The following is a 27,565-nucleotide window of genomic DNA, read 5'->3' as shown; positions in this document are numbered from 1 at the left end:
TGACATCATTGACAAAGGAGACTTGGGTAGAGGAATACTACTAGGAGGATGAAAATGTAAACTGTTGTGGGCAAAATTGATTTGGACAAGATGTAGTTATGTGATTGATAGCTATTAGCCAATGATGGTGGGAAATTTGGAAAATATGGAAGAGGTGGGACATTTTCTGTGTTGAAAAGGGTTTGTCATGTGATTTATAAAGCTTCATGTTTACAGAAAAAAGAAATCAGGTGACATTGGAGAAAAGGCACCGAAAGCTTTCAATGAGATAACTGATGGGCTTTAGAGCCCTTAGTTACTTGAAAACTTAGGTTTGAAAAATTGACCCTTGTATAATAATTGCCTAGAAACCCTTTCTGGACTTAGTTTTCTGTTTCATAAAGTTTAATAATCAGGAAGGAAAATACTAGCATTCCATTCCAACATAAGTTTGGTATTTTAATTTCAAGATTGTGTTTCTTGTCTGGAATAATGCTTTTTTCTTCAGGTCAATCTGGAATTAAAGAAAACAACAATTTTAAAATGCTTCACCTAACAAAAATTGTGCCTATTTTGAAAGTTGGCCATTTTCCAATGCTAACACAAATATTTCACAATAGAATCTATTAGTAATTCTTCCTTTTAATGATGCGACTTCCGTATTTGCTGCCAGTTTATTTCCAGTTCCAGTTTAAATCTACATTCATGTGCATCCATGTTGGCCAGACTTTATTGCTTCTGTTCCTCACGTCTCAGTGAGTATTAACATTTGGGCTAACAGAAATTACCTCAATAGACTTAGTTCAAAATATATTTCTTTGCCGTCCTTGCACCATATCCTATTAATTGTTTGCTGGGTTTGGTAACACAAGGATCTGGATTGAATCTAATATTGTGCTAATCGAGATCTGCTTGGTTCTAGTAAAGAGTCTGCTTGGTTTTAATTTTAGCTTTTGAATTGTAGGATTGTAGAACTGGAGAAGTTGATCTTGGATTCGCGCCACCAAATAAAATCTCTTCATGAAGAGGAGATACTGTGAGTCAGGATCGTCTGAACATTCACCGAAGGTTAAATGGTTATTGTGAATGCTTCAGTAACTTTCATCTGGAAATAGTTTGTATGGAATACTGTAAGGGTACTTTTAATATGAAAAGTTAATATTGGTCAATATTTGAAAAACAAGAAATCTGTGGGTGAGAAATTGAAGTGTTTTTTCATCAATGTGATTCTAATGAGCTTTACTTTTGGTTGTAAAACAAAAGTACACTAATTAGGTAACAGTATTTAAGTCTATAAGTTGTTGAAATGTAATAGTAATTCAGTTCTGTCTACTGGGAATGTACAAATTAGGGATTAATCATTTGAAATTTATAGTTACACCATTGTTCTTATAAAGATTTATGTAACTTCTGGTTAATAATTTGAAAGGTGTTTATTTTCCTGTCTTTTCTTTAACCTCAGTGCTAAACACAGGCCATGTATAAATCTGTGCTAAAGTTACAATTATTCAAACTGTTACCAGGGAGATGGATTACAGTTCTGGCTTGTTATTTGTGTTAGTTATGATCGCAAAGCTGTCAGTGTTTGTCATTGTTACTCTACCGAGACTTGCAGCAAATTCCAGAATTTGCTTGTTGCAGTTTAATGTGGAAAACATAAATTGCAGTTCTGCACTTATTCACAAAGTGCATGGTTGATGTTGCATAACTGGGACTGCAGTTTAGGGCTGGAATGTACATAGTGCGGGAATCAGGTAGGGCTGGGGAGGGGTTTAGGAGGGGTTGCAGGGGCTGTGAGAGGCGGGCAGCGGGTGTGGGGTGGTGTTCTGTTTCATGGACTATCATAAAATCAAAAGCAAAGGAGAAGGTAGATTGAAGCTTAGTGATGAGGTTGATTGTTCCAGAAAATAAATGAAGGGACAGAATGTGTGAATGTCACGTTGTACCAAGGAACCATAAAAGTTTAGGGAAACTCAGTAACATAACAAACTTAAAAGCTTTGTATCTTAACATTTGAAATAATGCGGATGTCTAATGGTATAAATGGAGGTTTATCGAGGTCACAAGGACCTTAAGCTAGTTTAAGGGGGAGAGGGAGCGGATAAGATTATTAAAGTTTCCTGAACAAACGATAGGACAGAGAATGGAAAGGGTCAGGAATCTAATTTCAAGCACAGCAGATACACCCCCCCGCGCCCCCCTCCCCCCCCCCCCCCCACCCCCTTCCCAATGCTGGACTGAGGGTGTTGTACTTAAATGTGCACATTTAAATGGTAAATTGAAGTGCGGAGTGAAACTGGCAGATACAATGTTGTGGTTATCACTGTTGTGGCTACAAGGGAATCCTGGTTGGGAACTAAATATTGGAGGATTTGCATCCTCTCAAAAGGACAGGCAGCTAGCAGAGGGGGCGGGATTGTCTTCTTAGTGAAAAATGAAATGAAATTGATAGCAAGAAGTGATACAGGATTGGAAAGCTTAGAATCTGTGTGAGTAGAGTTGAGAAACCACAGAAGGAAACAAGACCCTGGTGGGACTTGTGTATAGGCTCCTAGCAGTAGCCAGGATGTGGGGCAGAAAATAAATCAGGAGATAGAAAAGGCTTGTAAGAAACATATTATAATAATCATGGGAGACTTCAATATGCAAGTGGACTGGGAAAATTAGATTGGTAGCAGATCTCAAGAAAAGGAATTTTTGGAATGTCTGTGGTAAAGCCCATTAGGGAATAGATAATTCTGGATTTGGTGATGTTGTTATGGATTAGACTAGACCACTCACAACATTCTTAAGCAGGCAGCCCCAGACGATAACTTTGCAATTTGTTTCAGTAAGTGTACAGTGAAAATTACCCCGAGTAAGTTAGTGAGGTTGACAACCAGGTTAAAAACAGACAAAAATGTATTCACAAGATTACACAATGAAACACAAAGAACAGAATTAAGAATCCCTATAGAACTCAGTCTATCCAAAAACTAGACTTAATTATGCTTTTCCAAATATACACAATAGTCCCAATAAGCAACCCCCCCTTAAAAACCGGTACAAATGAAACACATGCTTACGGGTTGAAGTTAGAAGGGCTGAAGAGAGAGAGAGTTTCCACACAGCTCACTGTTGAACTTCAATCCAATCTAGTATTTTGCCCCCAATACCATGCGCCCTAATTTTGCTCACTAACCTCCTATGTGGGACTTTATCAAAAGCTTTCTGAAAGTCCAGGTACACTACATCTACTGGATCTCCCTCATCCATCTTCAGAGTTACATCCTCAAAAAATTCCAGAAGATTAGTCAAGCATGATTTCCCCTTCATAAATCCATGCTGACTCTGTCCTATCCTGTCACTACTATCCAGATGTGTCATAATTTCAGCCTTTATAATAGACTCCAGCATCTTTCCCACCACTGAGGTCAGACTAACTGGTCTATAATTGCCTGTTTTCTCTCTCCCACCTTTCTTAAAAAGTGGGACAATATTAGCCACCCTCCAATCCGCAGGAACTGATCCCGAATCTATCGAACACTATAAAATAATCACCAACGCATCCACGATTTCTCGAGCCACCTCCTTCAGTACCCTGGGATGTAGACCATCAGGCCCCGGGGACTTATCAACCTTCAGACCTAACAGTCTCTCCAACACCAATTCCTGGCAAATATAAATTCCCTTCAGTTCAGGTCCTTCAGCCACTGTTACCTCAGGGAGATTGCTTGTGTCTTCCCCAGTGAACACAGATCTGAAGTACCAATTCAATTCTTCTGCCATTTCTTTGTTCCCTGTAATATATTCCCCTGTTTCTGTCTTCAAGGGCCCAATTTTAGTCTTAACCATTTTTTTGCCTTTCACATACCTAAAAAAGCTTTTATTATCCTCCTTTATATCTTCGGCCAATTTACCTTCGTACCTCATTTTTTCTCTGCATATTTCCTTCTTTAGTAATCCTCTGTTGTTCTTTAAAAGCTTCCCAGTCCTCAGTTTCCCCACTTATCTTTGCTATGTTATACTTTTCTCTTTTAACTTTATATGTTTCTTAACTTCCGTCGTCAGCCACGGCCACCTCTGCCTCCTCCTAGGGTCATTCTTCCTTTTTGGAATGAACTGATCCTGCATCTTCTGCATTATACCCAGAAATACCTGTCATTGTTCCTCTACGGTCATCCCTGCTAAGGTATTGTACCATTGACCTTTGGCCAGCTCCTCCCTCATAGCTCCATAGTTCCCTTTATCCAACAGAAGTACTGTCACTTCCGACTGTACCCTCTCCCTCTCAAATTGCAGATTGGAGCTTATCGTATTATGGTCACTACTTCCCAATGGCTCCTTCACTTCGAGGTCTCTGACCAATTTTGGTTCGTTGCACAATACCAGATCCAGAATTGCCTTCTCCCTGGTCAGCTCCAGCACCAGCTGTTCTAAGAATCCATCTCGGAGGCACTCCACAAAGTCTCTTTCTTGAGGTCCTATACCATCCTGATTCTCCCAGTCTACCTGCATGTTGAAATCCCCCATAACAATTGTAGTAACATCTTTGCGACAGGCCAATTTCAGCTCCTGATTTAACTTACATCCGACATAATGCGGAAGACTTGATTAGGGAGCTAAAGGTGAAGAAATCCCAAGGGGGTAGTGACAATAAAATGATAGTAACACCCTGCAGTTTGAGAGGGAAAAGCTGGAATCAGATGTAACAGCAATACAATTAAGGTAACTACAAAGACATCAGGGAGGAGCTGGCCAGAGCTGATTGGAAAGGAAACCAAGCTGGAAGACACAGAGCATCAATGGCAGGTATGTCTGGGGGTATTCAGGAGGCACAGCTGAAGGTCATCCCAAGGAAGAAGGAACATACTTGAGGGCAAACAAGACAACCATGGCTGACCAAGAGAATTCAGAGACAGTATAAAAGCAAACGCAAAAGCACACAATGCGGTGAAGATTAGTCAGAAGCCAGAGGATTGGGAAGACGTTAAAAACCAGCAGAGGACAACTAAGGAAGCCATTGGGGGAGGTGGGGCTGAGAGAAGATGAAATATGAGAGTAAGCCAACTAGTAATATAAAACAAGATTTACATATTTAAAAAAAAATCTTACAAAGAGAAAGGCAAAAGTGGACATTGGACCGCTGGAAAATGAGGCTGTGAAGTAGTAATGGGGAACAAAGAAATGGCAGAGGAACTGAATACATCATTTGCACCAGTCTTCATTGTAGCAGACCAGAACTTCGAGAGGGTCAGGGGACAGATGTGAGTATAGTGGGCCATCACTAAGGAGAAGGTGCTGAGGAAGCTGGATAAATGATCCAAACTGGATGGACTACACCCCTGATTTCTGAAGGAGATTGCTGAGGAGATTGTGGAGGCATTGGTGGTGATCTTTCAGGAATCACTGGAGTCAGAGTTGGTCCTGGAGGATTGGAAAGTGGCTAATGTAAAAACCCTGTTTAAGAAGGGAGGGAGCTAAAAAGACAGGACACCTGTTGGTTAGCCTGACTTTGGTTTTTGTACCATTGTACAGTCCATTAAGGGTGAGATTGTGGAGTCAGCATGGCTTCATCATAGGGAGGTCATGCCTGATAAATCTGTTAAAATTCTTTGAGGATGTATTGAGCAAGTTAGATAAAGGAAAACCAGTGGATGTGATCCTAATGGATTTCCAGAAGGGCTTTGACAAAATGCCACATAGGAGGCTGCTAGATTTGATAAGCCTTTGGTGTTAGGGGCAAGGTAATGGCATGGATAGAAGATTGGCAGAAGGCAGAGAATGATGATATAGGAGTCTCTTCCAAGATGACAGCCATTGATTAGTGGTGTTCTGCAGGGACCACGACTATTCATGTTATACATGAACCATCTGGATGAAGGAACTGAGGGCATTGTGTCACCTGCAAACTTAGCAACAAAGATAGATGGAGGGACAGGTAGTGTTGAGGAGACAGGGAGGTTGCAGAAGTGCTTGGACAGACTAGTAGAGTGGGAGGAAATGTGGCAGATATAATACAATGTGGAAAAATATGAATTTATATACTTCAGTAGGAATAATAGAGGCATGGATTAATTTCTAAATTGGGAAAGGCTTAAGAAATCTGAAGCATAAAGGAACTTGAGTCCTAAATCAGGATTCTCTTCAGGTTAACACGCAGGTTCAGTTGGTGTACTGCCAGGGCTGTATCAGACTCTGGTCAGACCTAATTTGGAATATTGTGAGCAATTTTAGGCTCCATATCTAAGGGAGGATGTGCTGGCCTTGGAAGGTGTCCAACGACCGTTTACAAGTTTATCATAGAATCTTGACACTGTGAAAGCAGGCCATTCAGCCCATCAAGTCCACATAAACTCTCCACAGAAAATTCTATCCAGACTTACCCCACCTACCCTATACATTTCCCATGGCTGACCCACATAGCTTGCACATCCCTGGACACCATGAGAAATTTAATAAGGCCAATCCACCTAACCTGCACATCTTTGTACTGTGAGGAAGAAACTGGAACATGCAGAGGTAACCCAAGCAGACAGTCGCTGGAGGCTGGACTCAAACCTGGGTGCCTGGTGAGGCAGCAGTGCTAACCACTGAGCCACTATGCCGCCCCTAATGATTCCATGGATGAAGGGCTTGTCATATGGGGAGATGTTGAGGAGTCTGGGTTTGTACTCAATGGAGTTTAGAAGGTTGAGGAGGGATCTGATTAAAACTTACAGGATACTGAGGGACCTGGATAGAGTGGATGTGGAGAAGCTGTTTCCCTAGTAAGGCACTTTGACCTGAGAACGTAGCTTCAGAGTGAAAGGATGATGCTTTACAATTGAGATGGGATGTAATTTCTTCAGCCAAGGGGCAGTGAATCTCTGCGGCAGTCAGGTCATTGAGTGTATTTAAGGCAGACAGACGGGTTCTTGATTAGTAAGGAGATCTAGGTTTACAGGGAGAAAAGGCAGGAGAATAGGAATGAGAAACCTATCTGCCATGATTGAATGGCAGAGCAGACTTGGTAAGCTGAATTGTCTCCTGTATCTTCCAGTCTGAAATTAATTAAACATCACTGAACTGACGGGTGGTGTTTTATTGTGCAGTCTTCCTTTAAGTTAGATAGATTAGACCACAACATGTGACACTCTCGTCTAAGAGGTCTCCATCTTATTCTGTGTGCAACTACTCTGTTAGATAATTGGACAGTCAGCCAGTCAGTCAAACAGACAACTAGGTATATAATGTAATAGTAATATAAGTAAGCATACAACCCTGACTTTTATACACAAGTTTGAGATGTCATATTAGAGTACACAGTTAGGTGTTAATAAACTTGAAGGTATTGGTATTGATTACAAAACAGAAATGGCATGAAAGCAGAAAAAGGCATGCATGATGTCGCTCAATGCTCCATTTTCCCAAGAATGCCACATTCAGGGTTCTGCTGAGATATTTTGTCTCAATGACAAGCATAAAAAGAAAAGGAGAAATAAAGCCGCAACCTCTAAATCAGCAACAAAGAGAGAAACAAAAATAGAAAAGCCAAAAAAACCCCAAATCATTGCATTACAGATCCAGTGTACACTGGCAATGTTTAACTGCACAGTGAGGATGGAAACCGAATATCTGAACATGGATTGGCACTCCAGTCATATTCTGTCTGAAGTTCAGCTATTTGAAGGAAGAGTGAATTGTCACTTCATAGATCAACAGATAGATGATAAAGGAACACAGGCAGCCCAACTTTTAATCGTTTTGGAAAAGAATGAATTGAGAAGAATAAAGATGGCCACAAAGATCCATGTAGTGCTAGAACAGATTCTACCAAAACGTAAGACATATAGAAGATGCCTACTCCACAATACAAAAGTGACTTACAAAGAGGGCTTTAAATTAATTTTCAGTGGAGGGGTGAGGGTCCAGGAGGGTGAGAATGTAGGTATACAAAGCACATGGATATGGCAGCCTCTGCAGAGCAACCATTTTGATAATGACACCCACAGTGGGTGTGGAAAGGGTAGGTGCCTGTACAAGCATGAAAAAAGCAGCAAATAGAGACATAGAGATGTACAGCATGGAAACAGACCTTTCAGTCCAACCCATCCATGCCGACCAGATATCCCAACCCAATCTAGTCCCACCTGCCAGCACCCAGCCCATATCCCTCCAAACCCTTCCTATTCATATACCCATCGAAATGCCTTTTAAATGTTGTAATTATACCAGTCTCCACCATTTCCTCTGGCCGCTCATTCCATACATGTACCACCCTCTGCGTGAAAATGTTGCACTTTAGGTCTCTTTTATATCTTTCTCCTCTCACCCTAAACCTATACCCCTCTAGTTCTGGACTCCCTGACCCCAGGGAAAAGACTTTGCCTATTTATCCTATCCATGCCCCTCATGATTTTGTAAACCTCTATAAGGTCATCCCTCAAACTCTGACACTCCAGGGAAAACAGCCCCAGCCTGTTCAGCCTCTCTCTATAGCTCAAATCCTCCAATCCTGGCAACATCCTTGTAAATCTTTTCTGGACCCTTTCAAGTTTCACAATATCTTTCCGATAGGAGGGAGGCCAGAATTGCATGCAATATTCCAACAGTGGCCTAACCAATGCTATCTCTCCCATTCTGTTACTCATCATATATTTCCTGCTGCCCTAATCACAAGAGATACAAAAGAAGGTTAATTCTTACTAATTACTTGAAGATTCATAGAATTAACTTTACATTAGAATTAATATTATGTAAAGTTTTATTGTAACACCTACTGTTCACATTCTTTAGCTAGTGAATTGTGAGCAGTTTCTTTCTCCCTGTGTTACACTTGCCTATCGCTTAAGGACCTTTTAAGTTCGGAGATAGAATTTACTTATCCTTATTGGCAGCACAGTGGTTAGCACTGCTGCCTCACAGCGCCAGAGACCCGGGTTCAATTCCCGCCTCAGGCGACTGACCGTGTGGAGTTTGCACGTTCTCCCAGTGTCTGCGTGGGTTTCCTCCGGGTGCTCTGGTTTCCTCCCGCAGTCCAAAGATGTGCGGGGTCAGGTGAATTGGCCATGCTAAATTGCCCGTAGATTTAGGTAAAGGGGTAAATGTAGGGGAATGGGTGGGTTGCGCTTCGGCGGGTCGGTGTGGACTTGTTGGGCCGAAGGGCCTGTTTCCACGCTGCAATGTAATCTAAAAAAAACTAATCTAATCTATTACTGGACATGCAAAAGGAATATTAATTTTTACTAATTATAATTAAAGTTATACTATCAGTTCCAATAAAGTTTTGTGGTGAGACCTAATGTTAGAATTCATTAATTAATAATCCTTATCACTTATCTTTGTTATTGTGGGATCATACTTTTTCTTTTTAATTAATGCTTGCTACAAACTTCAAACTGCCTGTTTTCTTATCAAACTATCTCCTACTGATCTCTGCAGCTGTTCTTTCTACAGAACTCCGTAAATTAATTTGTAAGATTCTTTGTTCAAAGTAGACCCTGTTATCTTGGGGTAACTCCTCAAAGCTGCCATTGTGCTATCTTATGACCTCAGTTTAAAGCTGGATCAGCCCAGCTATTTCTGTGACTGCGGTCACATTTATGGTAATGGGTGTCCATATTGTGCCACTTCTGACCGTGGATCACCCAGCAGTTAGTATGAGATGGAGTAAGTAAAATAGTAAGACATGAACCAGGATTGGATGGTGTAGAATCCATGAAGCAGGTTACCTCAGAGTACAACGGGATCTTGATCAGATGGGCTGAGGAGTGGCAGATGGAATCGAATTTAGATAAATATGAAATTCTGCAGTTTGGAAAGACAAATCAGGGAAGACTTATACATTTAATGGTAAGGTCCTTGGGACTGTTGCTGAACAAAGAGGCCTTGGAGTGCAGGTTCATAGTTCTTTGAAAGTGGAGTCGCAGGTAGATAGGATAGTGAAGGCATTTGGTATGCTTGCTTTTATTGTCAGAGTATTGAGTATAAGAGTTGGGAGATCATGTTGGCACTGTGCTGGATATTGGCTAGGCCACTTTTAGAATACTGTATGCAATTCTGGTCTCCCTGCTTTAGGAAGGATGTTGTGAAACTTGAAAGGGTTCAGAACAGATTTACAATGTTGTTGCCAGGGTTGGAAGGTTTGAGCTATAGGGAGAGGTTGAATATGCTGGGGCTGTTTTCCCTGGAGCATCGGAGGCTGAGGGGTGACCTTATAGAGGTTTATAAAATCATGAAGGACATTAATAGGGTAAATAGGCAAGATGTTATCCCTAGGGTGGAGGAGTCCAAAACTATAGGGCATAGGTTAAGGTGAAAGGGGAAAGATTTAAAAGGGACCTAAGGGGTAACCTTTTCATTTTGGATTAGTGGTGCTGGAAGAGCATAGCAGTTCAGGCAGCATCCAAGGAGCAGTAAAATCGACGTTTCGGACAAAAGCCCTTGCAGAGGGTGATGTGTGTATGGAATGAGCTGTCAGAGGAAGTGGTAGAGGCTGGTACAATTGCATCATTTAAAAGGCATCTGGATGAGTATATGAATAGGAAGAGTTTAAAGGGGTATGGGCCAAGTGCTGGCAAATGGGTCTAGATTTATTTAGGATATCAGGTTGGCATGGACATATTGAACCGAAGGATCCATTTCCATGCTGTACATCTCTATGACTCTATCAGTGGAGGTAAGACCTAAAAAGAAGAGCAAGATGAAAGTCATCTGTAGGCCCCCTAACAGTAGATGTTCTGCCGGACAGGGGATAAGTCAGGGCATAATGAGGCTATGTGAAAAAGACAGCACATTGGTGACTTTAATAGTCATGGAGGTTGGAGAAAATCAAATTGGCAAACATATCTATGAGGAAGAAGTCATTGATTGTACACAGGACAGTTTCACCTCACCCTAGTTCCAAACTTCCAGCTCAGCACTGTCCCCATAACTTGTCCGGACTTGTCCGACCTGCCTATCTTCTTTTCCACCTATCCACTCCACCCTCCCCTCCCTGACCTATCACCTTCATCCCCTCCCCCACTCACCCATTGTACTCTATGCTACTCTCTCCCCACCCCCACCCTCCTCTCGCTTATCTCTCCACGCTTCAGGCTCACTGCCTTTATTCCTGATGAAGGGCTTTTGCCCGAAATGTCGATTTCGAAGCTACTTGGATGCTGCCTGAACTGCTGTGCTCTTCCAGCACCACTAATCCAGAACAGGACAGTTTCATGTTGATCCAATTAGGATCAGACCATTTTGGATCTGATATGTGTAATGAAGCAAGTTTAATAAATAATCTCAAAATAAAAGTTCTCCTGGGGAACAACGGTAATAATGTAGAAGAATTTAGAGTTCAGTTTGAGTCTGTGCTAAACTTAAAAATGGGTAAGGGGAAAGTGAGGGCTGGAGGTCAGAGTCGAGAGTGTGGCGCTGGAAAAGAACAGCAGGTCAGGTAGCATCCGAGGGGCAGGAGAATCGACATTCCTGATGAAGGGCTCTTGCCCGAAACGTCAATTCTCCTGCCCTTCGGATACTGCCTGACCTGCTGTGCTTTTCCAGCACCACACTCTCGACTTAAATACGGCTAATACAAAGGAAAGAGGTGGAACTGGCTGAAGTGGACTGGAAATGGTGTTTAGTAGAAAAGAAGTTTGAGGAACCTTAGCAGAGATTTTAAAGAAATTAATGACTCACAGTAAAGATATATCCCAGTGTGGAAGAATTCTCGAAAGGGGATAAATGACTATGGATAACCAGGGAGGTTAAGGATGATATCAAATTGAGAGGAAAAATATATAATGCAGTAAAGATTATTGTTAATAAAGAAGATTGGAAAAACACTCCAAAAACGCAAAGTAATCTAGAAGTTAAAGGAGGGAGGAAATAATCACAGTAAGAATCACTAGATAAACATAGTAGGGAAACTAACGGCTCTAAAGATCAACATGGCCTCTGGATCTGATGGATTACATTTCAAGATTGTAAAAGAAGGAGCTGCGGGGATAATGGATGCAGTGGCTTTACGGTGGCACAGTGGTTAGCACTGCTGCCTCACAGCACCAGAGACCCGGGTTCAATTCCCGCCTCAGGCGACTGCCTGTGTGGAGTTTGCACATTCTCCCCGTGTCTGCGTGGGTTTCCTCCGGGTGCTCCGGTTTCCTCCCACAGTCCAAAGATGTGCAGATCAGGTGAATTGGCCATGCTAAATTGCCCGTAGTGTTAGGTAAGGGGTAGATGTAGGGGTATGGGTGGGTTGCGCTTCGGCGGGGCGGTGTGGACTTGTTGAGCCGAAGGGCCTGTTTCCACACTGTAAGTAATCGAATCTAATCTAATCTAATCTTCCGAGAATTGTTAGGGTCTGGAAAAGTCCTAAAAGGTTGGAAAACTGCTAATGTAATTCTAAAAGGGAGACCAAAACAATCCTGCATGTCAGCTAGCTCAATAACTGTCATTGGGGGAAAAGGACGTGATAGAGAATTTTAAAATGCTTAATATGATCAAGCAGAGTGTGTGGGGTTTCATGAACGGGAAATCATACCTGACAAATTTATTAGAATTCTTTGAGGGGTTAACGAGAAGAACATATAAAGGGGGAACCTGTGCGTAGAATATATTTGGATTTCCAAAAGCATTCAATAAAGTACCACACATAACGCTCCTTAATAAAATAAAATAAAGCCTATTCATTGTGTTGGAGTAGCATCTGAGCACAGATGGAGGATTGGCTAACTAATAGAGGATAGAGTTGGGATAAAGAGGATATTTTCAGGATGGCAACCTGCAACCAGTGGTGTGCCATAGGGATCAGTGCTTGGACTACAATTATCTACAATAAATATATGTTAATGACTTAAATGAGGAAAGTGGATGTACTATTGCCAAAGTCAGACTACCCAATGAGTGAAACAAATTGCACTTTGAAAACATGCCCTTGAATCTTTACAGGTTGACCTTGTAGTTATTGAGGTCTACTGTGAGAGGTTTTCCACGTTTGCGGATGACACAAAAATAGCTGCGAAAGCAACTAGTGAGGATGACCCAGAGTCTACAGAGTGATATAGGTAGGTTAGGCAAATCGATCAAAACTTAACAAATGGAATGTAACATGAGAAAATGTGAAGCTATGCACTTTGACAGGAAGAATAGAGAAGCTGGACGTTACTTAATGAAGAAAGACTACAGAAGGCTACAGCAAGAGAGATTTGGGTGTCCTTGTTCATGAATCACAGAAAAAACTGCCATCTAAATCCAACTGGTAAAAGGAAAGATAAATGGATTTGTACCTTCATTTCAAAGGGAACAGAGGATTAAAAACAGTGAGGTTCTGCTAAAACTGTACAAAGCACTAGCCAAATCTCACCTGAAATCTTAGAAAGATATGCTGGCATTGGAATCAATCCAGAAAGGGGTGATTAGGTTGTTTCCAGTTATGTAAGGATTTTCTTATGGGGAGAAATTGAATAGTTTGGATCTTTATTATTGGAGTTCAAACAGATGAGAGAAGACTTCATTGAAACATGTAAGATTCTTAAAGAACCTGACAGGGTAGATGCTGGAATGTCTAGGGTCAGAATACATCATTTCACAATGAGGAGTTGCCAATCTTGGACAGACATTTCTCCTCATGGGTGGGAAATCTGTGGAACTCTTTGGCACACTGTTTGGAACAACTGTTGAGGCTGACTGTTAAATATATTCAAGGTTGAGACAGACCAATTATCACTCAGTAAGAGTGTCAATAAATAGAAGGATACACATCAGCACATTATCTTGATACATTAAGAGAATGCTTTGGTGATGTATAATAATACAATGGATCTGGTCCATCTATGCCAAGACTCAGCTATGTAGTTTCATTCTGTAGCATGCTGCATCTCATTGTGGACAGATCTGCTTCATGTACTAAAGATGTCCGGAACACTATCTGGAATCATTGTTCCAGTATCAGTCATTCATGGCAGATTGTTGACCATGTACCATTTGGATGTGTCGTCTCTGATCTAAAAGGGTGATCCAAACTTTAAAAGCATTCTCTAGTTCTGTACTCAACCACAAGAGGAAAGGAAACATCCTTTCCACACTCCCTTAAAACCATTCAGGATCTTATAAATGTTATCAAATTACCTTTTGCTCTTAGCTCCAACAAAAACAAGCCCATCTTGTTCATGTGTTCCTCATTCGCCAAACAGCAAACTTCTCTGGACTGCTTCCAATGTCAGCATGTTTTTCCTTAGATAAGGGGCCCAAAACTGTTTACAGAATTTCAGGTGTGGTTTGGCTGGTGCCTTGTACCACTATTACTCCTCCATTCCCTTTGAATGGAAGTGCATTCCAGATATCGAACTAAACATCCTCCGAACAGCTTATGAAGACAGGAGCATACAAATATGAGCAGAAGTAAATTATTCAGCCATTCCTGCCCAGTCTGTCATCATTGCTGAACTATTGGTTTTGAATTACTCAATTTCATTGATTTGGTTAACCTTTGATTTTCTTGTCCAATAAGAATCTCTGTCTTCAGTTTACTCAATGACCCCCACCTCCACTGCATTCTGAGTCAGTGTGTTCCAAAGTCACCCGAGCCTATGAGAGAAAAAAAATGCACTTTGAAAACATACTCTTGGATCTTCATACCTATGGCCTTCTCCCCATAGCCCTTGACACTCTTACTGAGTGATAATTGGTCTGTCTCAACCTTGAATATATTTAACAGTCAGCCTCAACAGTTGTTCCAAACAGTGTGCCAAAGAGTTCCACAGATTTCCCACCCATGAGGAGAAATGTCTGTCCAAGATTGGCAACTCCTCATTGTGAAATGATGTATTCTGACCCTAGACATTCCAGCATCTACCCTGTCAGGTTCTTTAAGAATCTTACATGTTTCAATGAAGTCTTCTCTCATCTGTTTGAACTCCAATAATAAAGATCCAAACTATTCAATTTCTCCCCATAAGAAAATCCTTACATAACTGGAAACAACCTAATCACCCCTTTCTGAATAGGTTTACTATTCCTCCAAAGGGAAGAATGGGAATGTATTATTTCACAGATCTCAGAAAGGCACGATATTTTTAAGACAGGGAGGTGACATCATGGCATGTGAAGTTCAAGTGGAAAAGGTCTCCATCTCACTTTCTGTACAGCCAGACGGTCACCTATTATGCAGTTCAATTGTCAGGCATCTCTCTCCTTTAGAGAGATAATTGGTTTTGTATAGTTTCAGGGTAACCACTTTATAATTTAATACTTATAAAGGTAAACAGCATATAACCCAGACTTAGACAACCTGTGACACAGTTTTAACATCCTACACCTGGGCCAGAACACAGTCACCCTGCCCTGGAGGAGTGTTGTAACAGCATGTCCAAACAAGTTGATTGAAAATTATACAGACGTCATCTACTGTCTCAGATATCATAATAAGAAGTATGGTTAGTTGCTAATAATCTTGTAGATATCTGTCTCAATAAGAACATGAATCTCTGTGATATATGCTGTACCATCTAACATATAGAAAGCTACATTACGTCAGTGGGAATTTTGAGTAATATATTTAGTCTCTCTGTAAAAATTCCTGGAAAGTTTACACTTTGCTGAATGAGGTGGAACTGTTTTTAAATGGATTACTAAGTGCACAGTTAATGTTGACAGCTTCATTAATTTTGAAAAAACTAACTTTACATTTGTTAAATATCTCACTTCTCCATGATGATGAAAATTCTGCATTTTTAGAAAGTCTTTGTTAGCTTCTACTTTGGCCCCGTGTATGTCCCAATCTTCATTTCACTCACCATATTGTCAAGCAAAGGGTAGTCATGTTTTTGGCTTTACAGTTTACTATCTGTGAGGATTTTTCAATCTGATTAGTTGTTTACACTGCTCGCTGGTGGTGGAAGCCTGAACTTTCCCTTGACATAGGGCTAGTTTCAAATAAATGGCCAGGAAATATGAAATCAACATCGCAATCTTTGTAGGCAGCTTTCTTAGATGCTGTCAATCTACTACTGACCACATAAATCTTTATTTATAGGCCCAGTTTGAGAAATTCCTGAATTTGTGATAGTTAAAGATCGATATGATAAATATCTTCAAGAATCAACAATGTTACAAATGGTAGATTTTGTTAGATTGTTATGACTGTTCCATATGACAAAATGAGAGGCAATAAGTCTAAAATACTTACAAAAAAACCCCTAAAATTATGAAGATAAGAACATTGCCTCAAAATGAAATTTCAGTTGGATAATGATTTGGAGATGCCGATGATAAAGGAGCATCGCTCCAAAAGCTAGTGTGATTCCAATTAAACCTGTTGGACTATAACCTGGTGTTGTGGGATTTTTAACAGTTGTATAATGTAAGTGCTCCCAAAATGTAATTAGTTGCTTGAAAGGGATGAATGTTAAATTCTATGTAGATTGATAAACATTTGGCATTAGAATATCTTGTGAAGGCTCTATGGCTCTGTGACTCTATGGGCCAATTTCTGTGTGAATATTGCCTTGCTTATTGTGGGAAATAGATCAAATGAAAATGACTGAAGAGAAGATCCTGCCAACTAGCTGTCTGATGCATAACTGACCCAAGTTTAGAGCTGGTCTTGAAACTGGCAACCAGAAATCCCAATTGAGATCCCAACAATGATCATGGGGGACCTCACTATGCATGTGGACTGGGTGAATAATGTTGCCGGTGGATCTAAAGAAAAGAAATTCATGGAATGCTTACAGGATGGCTTTTTGGAACAGATTGTGATGGAGCCCACAAGGGAGCTGGTTATTCTGGGCTTAGTGCGATGTAATGAGCCAGACTTTATAAAAGATCTTAAAGTAAGGGAACACTTTGGAGACAGCCATCATAACAAAGTAGAGTTCAGTCTGCAGTTTGAAAGAGCGAAAGCAAAATCAGATGTAATGGGTGTTACAGTTAAGTAAAGGTAATTACAGGGGCATGAGGGAGGAACTGAGGAAAATCGACTGGAAGCAGAGCCTAGTGGGGAAAACAGTTGAGCAACAATGGCAGGAGTTTCTGGGTGTAACGGAGGACACAGTACAGAGATTCATCCGAAAGGAAAGAAAGATTATCCAGGGTGGGGGGATTAGACAGCCATGAGTGACAAAGGAAGTCTGGAAATGTATCACAGAAAAAGACAGAGCCTATAAAGTGGCCAAGAGCACTGGGGAATCAGAAGATTGGGAAGGCTACAAAAACAAACAGAGGATAACAAAGAGAGAAATAAGGAAGGAGAGGATCAAATATGAAGGTAAGCTAGCCAGTAATATTAGAAATGATAGTAAAAGTTTCTTTCAATACATAAGAAACAAACGAGAGACAAAAGTAGACATTGGGCTGCTCCAAATTAATGCTGGAAGGCTAGTGATGGGAGATAAGGAAACAGCTGAAGAACTTAATAAGTACTTTGTGTCAGTTTTCCCAGTGGAAGACATGAGTAATATCCCAACAAATTAAGGAGATTCAAGGAGCAGATTTGAGTATGGTAGCCATTACAAAAGAGAAAGTGCTAGAAAAGATAAAAGGTCTTAACATTGATAAATCTCCTGGCCCCAATGGGCTCCATCCTAGAGTTCTGAGGGAAGTGGCTGATGAAATAGCGGAGGCGCTGACTGTGATCTTTCAAAAATTACTGGAGTCAGGGAAAGTCCCAGATGATTGGAAAATCGCTGTTGTTAACCCCCTTGTTCAAGGAAGGATCAAGACAAAAGATGGAAAATTATAGGCCGATTAGCCTAACCTCGATTATAGATAAAATTCTAGAATGCATTGCGAAGGATGTGGTTTCTAAATTCTTGGAAGTGCAGGACTGGATTAGAACAAGTCAGCATGGATTTAATAAGGAGAGGTTTTTTGCCTGACAAACCTGTTAGAATTCTTTGAAGAAGTAACAAGTAGATTAGACCAAGGAAACCCAGTGGATGTTATTTACTTAGACTTCCAAAAGGTCTTTGATAAAATGCCTCACGGGAGGCTGCTGAGTAAGATGAGGGCCCATGGTGTTCGAGGTGAGCTACTGGCATGGATTGGGGATTGGCTGTCTGACAGAAGGCAGAGAGTTGGGACAAAAGGTTCTTTTTCGGAATGGCAGCTGGTGACAAGTATTGTCCTGCAGTGTTCAGTGTTGGGGCCGCAGCATGATCTGGATGAAGAGACTGGGAGCATTCTGGTGAAGTTTGCCGATGATATGAAGTTAGGAGGACAGGCAGGTAGTACTGAGGAGATGGGAGGCTGCAGAAAGATTTAGACAGTTTAGGAGAATGGTCCAGGAAGTGGCTGATGAAATTCAATGTGAGCAAATACGAGGTCTTGCACTTTGGGAAAAAGAACAGAGGCATGGACTATTTTATAGATGGTGAGAAAATTCTTAAAGCCAAAGTACAAAGGGATCTGGGAGTGCTAGTACAGGATTCTCTAAAGGTTGACTTGCAGGTTGAGTCCATGGTTAAGAAAGCAAGTATAATGTTGTCATTTATCTCAAGAGGGTTGGCACGTAAAAGCAGCAATGTGTTTCTGAGACTTTATAAAGCTCTAGTTAGGCCCCATTTTGAATACTGTGTCCAGTTGTGGGCCCCACACCTCAGGAAGGACATACTGGCACTGGAGCGTGTCCAGCAGATATTCACACGGATGATCCCTGGAATGGTTGGCCTAATATACAATGATCGGCTGAGGATCCTGGGATTGTGTTCATTAGAGTTTAGAAGGTTGAGAGGGGAATCTAATAGAAACTTACAAGGTAATGCATGGCTTAGAAAGGGTGGATGCTGGGAAGTTGTTTCCATCAGGCGGGGAGACTAGGACGCGTGGGCACAGCCTTAGAATTAGAGGGGGTTAATTTAAAATGGAAATGAGGAGACATTTGTTCAGCCAGAAGTAGTGGGTCTGTGGAATTCATTGCCACGGAGTGCTGTGGAGGCCGGGACGTTAAATATCTTCAAGGCAGAGATAAATTCTTGATCTCGCAAGGAATTAAGGGATACGGGGAGAGTGCGGGTCAGTGGAATTGAAACGCCTATTAACCATGCTTGAATGGCGGAGTGGACTCGATGGGCTGAATGGCCTTGTTTCCACTCCTATGCGTTATGGTCTTATGATAGTCTTCCCCTCTGACCTTGCCTTCATCATAAGGTCAGAAGTGGGGATGTTCAGTGATTTTTATATTCGTTCATTGGATGATGGCATCATTGGCTAGCCCAGCATTTATCCCTCATCCAAGGGGGAAGTTAAGAGTCAACCACATTGTTGTGGGTCTGCAGTCACATATAGGCCAGATCAGGTAAGGATGGCAGTTTCCTTTTCCCAAACGATATCAGTGAACCAGATGGGCTTTTCCTAACAACCGACAATGGATTGATGGTCATCATTTGACTCTTAATTCCAGATTTTCATTGAAAAATACCAATCACATCTCCTTACGCTCATGAGTGGCAAGTAACATTTGCACAACATAAAGGCCAGGCAATGACCATCTCCAATAAGAGACAATCTAACCACTGCTTCTTGAAATTTAACAGTGTTGCCATCACTGAATCCCCTATTATCAACATCCTGGGGGGTTACCATTGACTAGCAACTCAACTGGATTCGCCACATATACACAGTGGCTGTCAGAGTAGTTCAGAGGCTAGGGATTCTGTGACGAGTAACTCACCACCTAACTCCTCAAAACCTGTCCACCATCTACAAGATACAAATCAAGAGTGTGATACTCTCCACCTGCGTGGATGGGTGCAGCTCCAACAACACTCAAGAAACTTGATACCATCCAGGACAAAGATGTCTGCTTAATTGGCACCACATCCACAAACATCCATTCCCTAAAGCACTGACGCTGAGTAGCAGCAGTGTGTATTATCTATAAGATGTATTGAGGAAATTCACTAAAGATCGTTGGACAGCACTATCGCACGCATGAGCACTTGCACCTAGAAGGACAAGCGTAGCAGATACATGGGAATACCACCACCTGCAAGTTCCCATCCAAGTCGCTCATTGACCTGATTTGGAATTATATTGCTGTTCTTTCGTTGTCGCTGGATTAAAATCATGGGATTTTCTCTCTAAGGGAATTGTGGGTCTACCTTTAGCATAAGGACTGCAGCAGTTCAAGAAGGCACCACACCAACCCGTTCTCGGGGCAACAAGGTATGAGCAACAAATGCTGACCAGCCAGTAAGGTGTACATCCCGTGAGTGAACAAGAAAAGTTAAACCATAGTTTAAAAAGAAAATAATACTCAACGTGAACATTGAAAATCGATCGTGGAAATTAAGGAAACGACAGATATATCAGTCGTCAGAATATAGGATATAAATAACATCCCATCAGCAGTTATAAATCATGAACTGGGATGGAGTGAGCACCTTGGGAAAATCACAAACACCAGAGAAATGGTACTGAGTAAATGTTGGAGATGTGGGCTGATAAGTGCTCGGATCCTGATGGACTCTTATTGTTGGCTCTATGAAGAAGTGGCTGGTGAGATAGTTGAAGTGCAAGTTTTAATTTTTAAAAACTCCCTTCATATGGTGAAGGTCCCATTAGATTGGAACATTGCAACCAGCTCTGCTTTATTCAAAAAGGGAGGGGGACAGAGATCAGGCACTACAAGCCTGTTGGTGTAATGTATATGTTGGGGAAAATGTAAGAAGCTATAGGGCACTTAGATAAGATCAATGCAATCAGGCAGAGTCAACAAGATTTTGTGAAAAGAAAATCATGTTTCATCAATCTTTTGGGGTTCTTTGAAGAAGTAATAGGTGCTGTGGATGTACTGGACCTATATTTTCAGCAGGTTTTGATAAGGCCCCACATCAAAAGTTATTGAAGAAAATAATTGCTCACAGTAAAGGAGGTAGTGTATTGGTGTGGATAGAAGATTGGCTAACAGGAAGCAGAGAGTTGGCATAATTTTTTTTCAGGTTGGCAAGCTGTAACAAGTGGTGGGCCACAAGAATCAGTGATGGCACTGGAGTGGTTTACAATCTATACAAACGAATTGGATGAAGGGACAGAAGGTGTGGTTGTTGATAATGCAAAGATAGGCAGCAAAGTTAAGTTGTGAAGTGAATATAAGGGAGTTACAAATAAAATCGATTAACTAGTGGGCAAAGCTGTGACAAGTGGAATGTAATGTGGGGAAAATGTGAAATTGTCCACTTAGGCAAGAAGAATAAGAAAAAAAAATCTAAATGTTGAGAAATTTCAGAGCTCTCTAAAGGTGAGGGATCTGGGACCGAGTGCATGAACTGGAAACTGTTAGTATGCAGAGAAAGCTAATAGAATGTTATCATTTATTGTAAAAGGAATTGATAACAAAAATAAGGAGATTGTGCTTCGGGTATGCAGGCCATGTTGAAACCACTGCTAGATTATTGAGTACAGCATAGGTCACCTTATGTAAGTAAGGATATAACTGCAAAGGAAGCGATTGAGAGGTGGTTTACCAGATTAATACCTGGAATGGCAACTTAATCTACAAGCAAAAGTTGGTTAGACTAGGCTTGTACTTGCTATGGTTTAGAAGTTTAAGTGGTAACTTCATTGAAACATCCTGAAGGTTCTTGAGAGGGTGAATGTGGAAAGGATGTTTCGTTTTATGGGAGAACCTCAAACTAGAGATCGCTGTTTACAAATAAGGAGCCACCCATTTCAAACAGGAGGAAGCAAAGATTTCTTTCTCGCAGAGGGTCAGAAGTCTTGGGAATGCTTTTCCCAAAGGGTCGTGAAAGCAGTATTTTGAATGTTTTTGAGACAGTGGTGGATGGAAACCAAGATACCAAAGGATGGTGGAAGCAGTATTTTAAGACAGTGGTGGACAGATACCAAGGGGTCAAAAGGTTGTAGGATATGGGCTGGAATGTTGATTTGAGGTTACAATCAGATCAACCACCATCTCAGCAGCAGGTTTGAGGGGCTGAATGGCCTACTCTGGCTCCTTGTTTGTATGTTCAATGCCATTTCCCTTTAACTATTTAAAGACTCAGTTTAGGGAAGAAAATGCAGAGGACGTTTGGAAGTGGCAAGGTTGTAGATTGGGATGATTACCAAGGGAGCAAACCACATCAAATCATCCCTCAATGTTTTGCTCAGTCTCGAAAGCTTTGTTTCCAACAATGGCAAAAAAATAGTGAAACCAGATTTCACAACCAAGAAAGCTTGAAGTGGTGCAGGAGCTGAGCATTAGGAACGCCACCATGAGGTTGTATTCAGTACTGCAGATGCCTGATCAGGCAAGGTGAGAAAAGTTTCAGGTGCCCCTCAATCTTGTACAGCAGCCCTCTTCACTCTGCCTTGATAATCATCCTCTATTCACAACACTCCTTACACAAATTTTACTTCTGTCAACACCTAACATTCTGTCTGAAATTATGTCCTCTCACTTTCACTCCCTCATATTCTCATCACTTCATCCATCAGTCACTCACCCCAATTGTCATGTAATCTGCTGTTGCTTCAGTCAATTCCCCAATTCGCACCACGCCTCCTCAAAATTTCAATACATTTCTCAACTAATTGTACCCTGGAGGAGGTTCTAGAAATTAGGGGCATATCAGAGAGTCAGGGTTATATTCTGGGTGTGTCTACATTACCCTGACTGCACCAGTTCAAGGAAGAGGCGCACCAACCACCTTATCTAGGTTAAGTAGGGATGGGCAATAAATGCTGGCCTTACAAGTGATGCTCACATTTCACCAACCAAGTATCTTCCCCAACATGAAATCCCCCTCCCCACATTTTCTCCAAATGAAAGGAAATGCAGTGCTTTCTGTTCTTTGTAAAGACACTGAGTTGAATTTATGTTGGGGGCGCTGTCTGTGCCCAGAGACTCAAAATCAGGACTAAGTGCACAACTTGTTTGAAACTTATAGTGAGTTAGTGTCTGCCAGACTGTTCATTGCCTTCAGCCTCTGGGATCTGCTGGCCAATCAAAAAGCTAGGAATTCCCTGGTCCCAGAAAATGCCCCAGAAATGATGTTGCGTGCAGTGAGTTCCAGACAGCTGTGATGAAGCCCATACCTAAAGGTAAATGGGGAGATTCGCTGGAGGTCCCTATGAATTGGGTGTAAGTTGACTGGTGTTGGATAGGGTGGGTATAGGGGCCAGTGAGCCAGGAGCTGGGCATATTCTTTTTGAAGGCCTCCTATTGGCACCAGGCACTCCACTTACCCACCCAGCAGCCTGTCAGCTTTCACTGGACACTTGGTGCCACTTCTCCCTGTTTCAGGGAACACCTCAGCAGAGATGGGGGGGAAGACTCTTGAATGAGCACTATGTGGCTATTTCAGATGCTCAATTAGTCCAGAGGCACCTAATACCTCCCGTGCCACTGTTACATTTGCAGCAGGGGCTGGAGTTGAGGGTGGTTGAATAGCACCATTGGCACGGCGCACAGTTTTACTGCCCCTGGGGTAATGTGTAAGATACAGGCAGTGATTGTTACTGATCTTTTAAAGTTTGATCGTGCTGAAACCCATTTTTTACTAATACTTCCTCACCTCTACTCTACCTCCCCCACCCCAACCCCAGTTTTTTCCAGGTAATATATAAACAGCACAAGGAGGTTATAGGTTCTGGGCTCACTGCCGTGAAATGCATTGCTGACTCCCCCATGACCTGCTGTGAAATGTATTGGACATTCCCTTTCAGCAGTGCCAATTGAGACACCAAATCTGTAATTTGAATGAGACACAGGACATGGAACCTTCAACATTTCTAACAATATCTTAACTACTCCATCTCACTCAGTGCCAGATGGCATGTTACATTTTGACTAGAATCTTGAAATCCCTGGTGACTCAGGAGAAGATCGTATTTAAGTGGTGCTTTCTTCGTTTCAATGTTGCAAACACATCCAATTGAGGCCAATGAAAATTTCCAAATAGATATTCTTCAAAGTGAGCAGTAGACAAAGAGTATTTAATTGTATTAATGCTGATTTACTTTTAGTTTCAGATTGTTCTTCAGAGCAATGAGTTCTCCCTCACTGTGGATCCTGCTTGTTGAGTGTATTTTTGTACATACAGCTTTCTTCAAAGGAAACACTGACCCATTTGATGCCTGTCAGAAATGCAACCCTGACAACTTCTGCAACTATTCATCGATGAAGCTACAGAAAGTCCCATGTGTATTGGAAAATGTACTGGAGTTTGATCTGTCTCACAACAAAATCTCTCAGATTATGGACACCGATTTCATAATATATGTGAAACTCAAAAGACTTGTATTGCAATCAAATCGAATCCGGTCTATTACTGAGCAGGCATTTCAGTGTAACACAGATCTGGAGTACCTTGACTTGTCGAATAACCTTCTGACACACCTGTCACCACATTGGTTTAAACATCTTTCCAAATTACAGTATCTTAACATTTTAGGAAATAATTACACAGATTTGGGATCAGGAAGAATTTTCTCAAATCTGTCAAAACTCAGATGGCTAGAATTTGGCAATCCTTCTCTCTCTCTTCTAAAGGAAGATGACTTTGTAGGAGTTACACATCTGGATGAGTTTATTGTAACAGCAGATAAATTACTGATGTATGAGAATGGGAGTTTCAGTTCATTCAGAAGTATAAGTCATGCTAGCTTAAGGCTGCCTTATACAATCCTGAATGAACCAAGTCAAGCTCAGCAGATGTTTGTCGATTTATCAGGATCCACCACCCACATGGAGCTGAGAAACTTAGTATTTCCAGACAAAGCAGACAAGCAGCCATTTTTATCAATACACAATTCGTCTCTGAGAAAATTCACTCTCAGAAATACTTTTCTGACCGAAAATGCTGTGATTAATTTTATAAATTCAATGGTGAGCACAAAATTATCTGAACTAGTAGTGCGAGACAGTAAACTTTCAGGAGTCGGGAAATGGAAGGGAATAGACAATATAAAAAATAATTCTCTAAATACAGTAATATTAAGTAATATATCTATTAGACACTTCTATTTATTCCATGACTTTTCAAATATTAGTGGTCTATTTAAATTTGTTAAAAATGCTACATTTACAAAACTAACAATGTTCCTGATGCCTTGCACTGTATCCAAACAGTTAAATAATATGGAGTACCTTGATTTAACAGACAATTTGTTAAATGATAGGAGTTTAAAAGAAACTCTCTGTTCAGGAGCTTGGCCTTCACTGCGTTATCTTATTCTGAGAAATAATGATTTCAGATCCCTGGATAGAACAAGCCCAAAACTCACAAAACTTTCTAAACTTATCTATTTAGATTTGAGCCAAAATAGATTCAGTGACATAAAGACTTCATGCAAATGGTCTGAAAAGCTACAATTTCTAAACCTTTCGAGCTGTGATATCAAAAGTGTAAAAGAATGTGTCCCTCCAAATATTGAAGTGTTGGATTTAAGTAACAATATTATCAGTAGTTTTGCTGTTCATCTGCCTTCTCTCAAAGAACTAAATTTGTCCAATAATAAATTGAAAAGTTTACCAGGTGATGGCTACTTACCAAAGATGGAAATTCTGAAGATCAGCAGCAATAAACTCACTTCTCTGACAGCTGAAGAAATCAAGACATTTCAGAAACTTAAATTTTTAGAAGCTGGAAAGAATAATTACATTTGTTCATGTGAATTCCTGTTCTATATGAATAACGCCATAACAGTACAACTGTTGGACCGAGCAGAAAATTACCTTTGTGATTCACCCTTAATTCTCAGGGGAAAGGTGGTACAATACACTAAGCGTTCTTTTTTTGATTGTCACAAAACATTGTCCCTAGCCTTACTGTGTCTTGGCACAATTTCAGCAGTAACCATTGCAATGGCGATGTGCTACAAATATCACGTGTTCTGGTACATCCAAATGACATGGGCCTGGCTAAAGGCAAAGAGGAAACCAAAGAAAGTGAGGAAGAATATCATTTGTTATGATGCATTTGTCTCTTATAGTGAGATGGACTCAGAATGGGTGGAGAACTTACTGGTAAGAGAGTTAGAAAGTGCTCATCCACCGCTGACACTCTGCCTTCATAAGCGTGATTTCATCCCAGGCAAGTGGATAATGGATAATATTATTGAGTCCATTGAGAAAAGCAGGAAAACCCTCTTTGTTTTGTCTCAACACTTTGTCCAAAGTGAGTGGTGCAAGTATGAGCTTGACTATACTCATTTCCGTCTATTTGATGAAAACGATGATACAGCCATCCTTGTTCTGTTAGAGATGATTCCAAAGGAAACCATTCCTCAAAGATTCTGCAAGCTGAGGAAACTGATGAATACAAAAACCTACTTGGAATGGCCTCAGGATGAAGTGGAACAGCAGAACTTCTGGCTCTCTTTAAAAGTAGCATTAAAAGAAGAACCAAATGAAACTGATGAGAATTAGATTTACAGTGTGTTTACGAAATGATTAATCTTAAACTAATTAACTTGGAGGTGGTCTCATTCACATCTCATTGAAACAATAAAGATTTTTAAGGGACTGGCAGAATAACTGCTGAGGGCTGTTTAAAAGGTGGTCCCCCTCCTGGGAGAGGCTATGATCAGATGGCATAATCTCAGATTAAAGGGGTGCCAGTTTAAGACTAAGATGAGGAGGAATTTCTTCTCTGAGTGTTGGGAGACTTTGGAATTCCTTGCCACAGAGAGCTGTGGGGTCGTATTCTCATGTATATTTAAAGCTGAGACAGATAGATTCTTGATCTCCAGAGTTATGGGGAAAAGGCTGAAACGTGGATGTGAGGAGTGTCTGATCAGCCATAAACCTGTTGTATGAGGAGAGGCTTAAGCTGAACAACCTAGTTCTGTTCCTGTTTCTTATGGAAGGATGTGAGAAAATATTGGTTTATAGAAATGTGATTTACATGCACCAAAAGAATGGGTTGTGTGTCTTTTCAGGAAACAATTTTTATTGAACGCAAAACAGAAGAGAAATTCAGCAAGAACAGTGACAAACCAACATGATTGAAAGCTGCTGAACAGAATATGGATTTCATACATAGATAAGTTGCATGTGGAATTTATGCATTTTTAAAAAAAATAACTACACCACTCCATAACCTTCAGAGTATTCCAATGTGTTTCATCTCCAGAACTAATCAATGCTGACCCTTGACTAGCCTATGAGTCAAGCCACATTTATAGCCATGACAACCAGTTGGCTATTTGAGGTTGGTGATTTTAAAAGAATTGAGCATCAAACATTTATACACAGTTGTAATATCTTCAAATAATAGTCATTTGATGTCAATGAAGTATTCTTTTTAAAATTATATCTGTGGAGAAGAAATAATTCTTTATATTACACTTCTCTCCTGCTTCTTCTCCAATTCTCACTCACATTAACATTTTCAGGACAATTACTGGTTATCATGCATATATTGAAAGTTTAATGTTAATTATTAAACCTTTATTTGGCATGTATTTATTCTTTGGACTTGGATATGAAAATGCTTCTGATTTCTGTCCTTGTTGTACTGTTAGTATTTCAAAGTGCCCCAATGAAATATAAGTAAAATAAACGAATATCTGATTGAACAAAGATGACTGACACATATTCTTATAGAAGTGTTCAATACATGGAATGGTATTTTTGTTATTCATAAGGTGTCAGCATTGAAGGCAAAGCTCTAATTGCTCTGGATAAGGTGGTGAA

The 27,565-nt window shown here is 40.8% G+C and overlaps 1 protein-coding gene across 2 annotated transcripts; it reads left to right on the top strand.

Annotated features, from left to right (window-relative positions):
* Positions 1-675: 675 nt before the first annotated feature.
* On the top strand, positions 676-27,449 carry LOC140478957 (toll-like receptor 2). 2 transcript variants are annotated; one of them, XM_072573093.1, is made up of 3 exons: positions 676-734; positions 944-1,015; positions 23,893-27,449. In XM_072573093.1, the coding sequence occupies exons 1-3, from the start codon at positions 685-687 to the stop codon at positions 26,294-26,296; spliced, it is 2,526 nt and encodes an 841-aa protein (XP_072429194.1). In that variant the 5' UTR covers positions 676-684; the 3' UTR covers positions 26,297-27,449. The 2 variants fall into 2 exon arrangements, with proteins under 2 accessions (XP_072429194.1, XP_072429764.1); XM_072573663.1 differs by having other exon boundaries at positions 686-734; positions 944-1,073.
* Positions 27,450-27,565: the final 116 nt, after the last annotated feature.

The sequence above is a fragment of the Chiloscyllium punctatum genome, chromosome 1 (assembly GCF_047496795.1).
Source record: "Chiloscyllium punctatum isolate Juve2018m chromosome 1, sChiPun1.3, whole genome shotgun sequence".
NCBI classification, from domain to species: Eukaryota; Metazoa; Chordata; class Chondrichthyes; order Orectolobiformes; family Hemiscylliidae; genus Chiloscyllium; species Chiloscyllium punctatum.
Note: the sequence above shows the minus strand (reverse complement) of the source record. Positions and strands in the feature narration are given on the sequence as shown.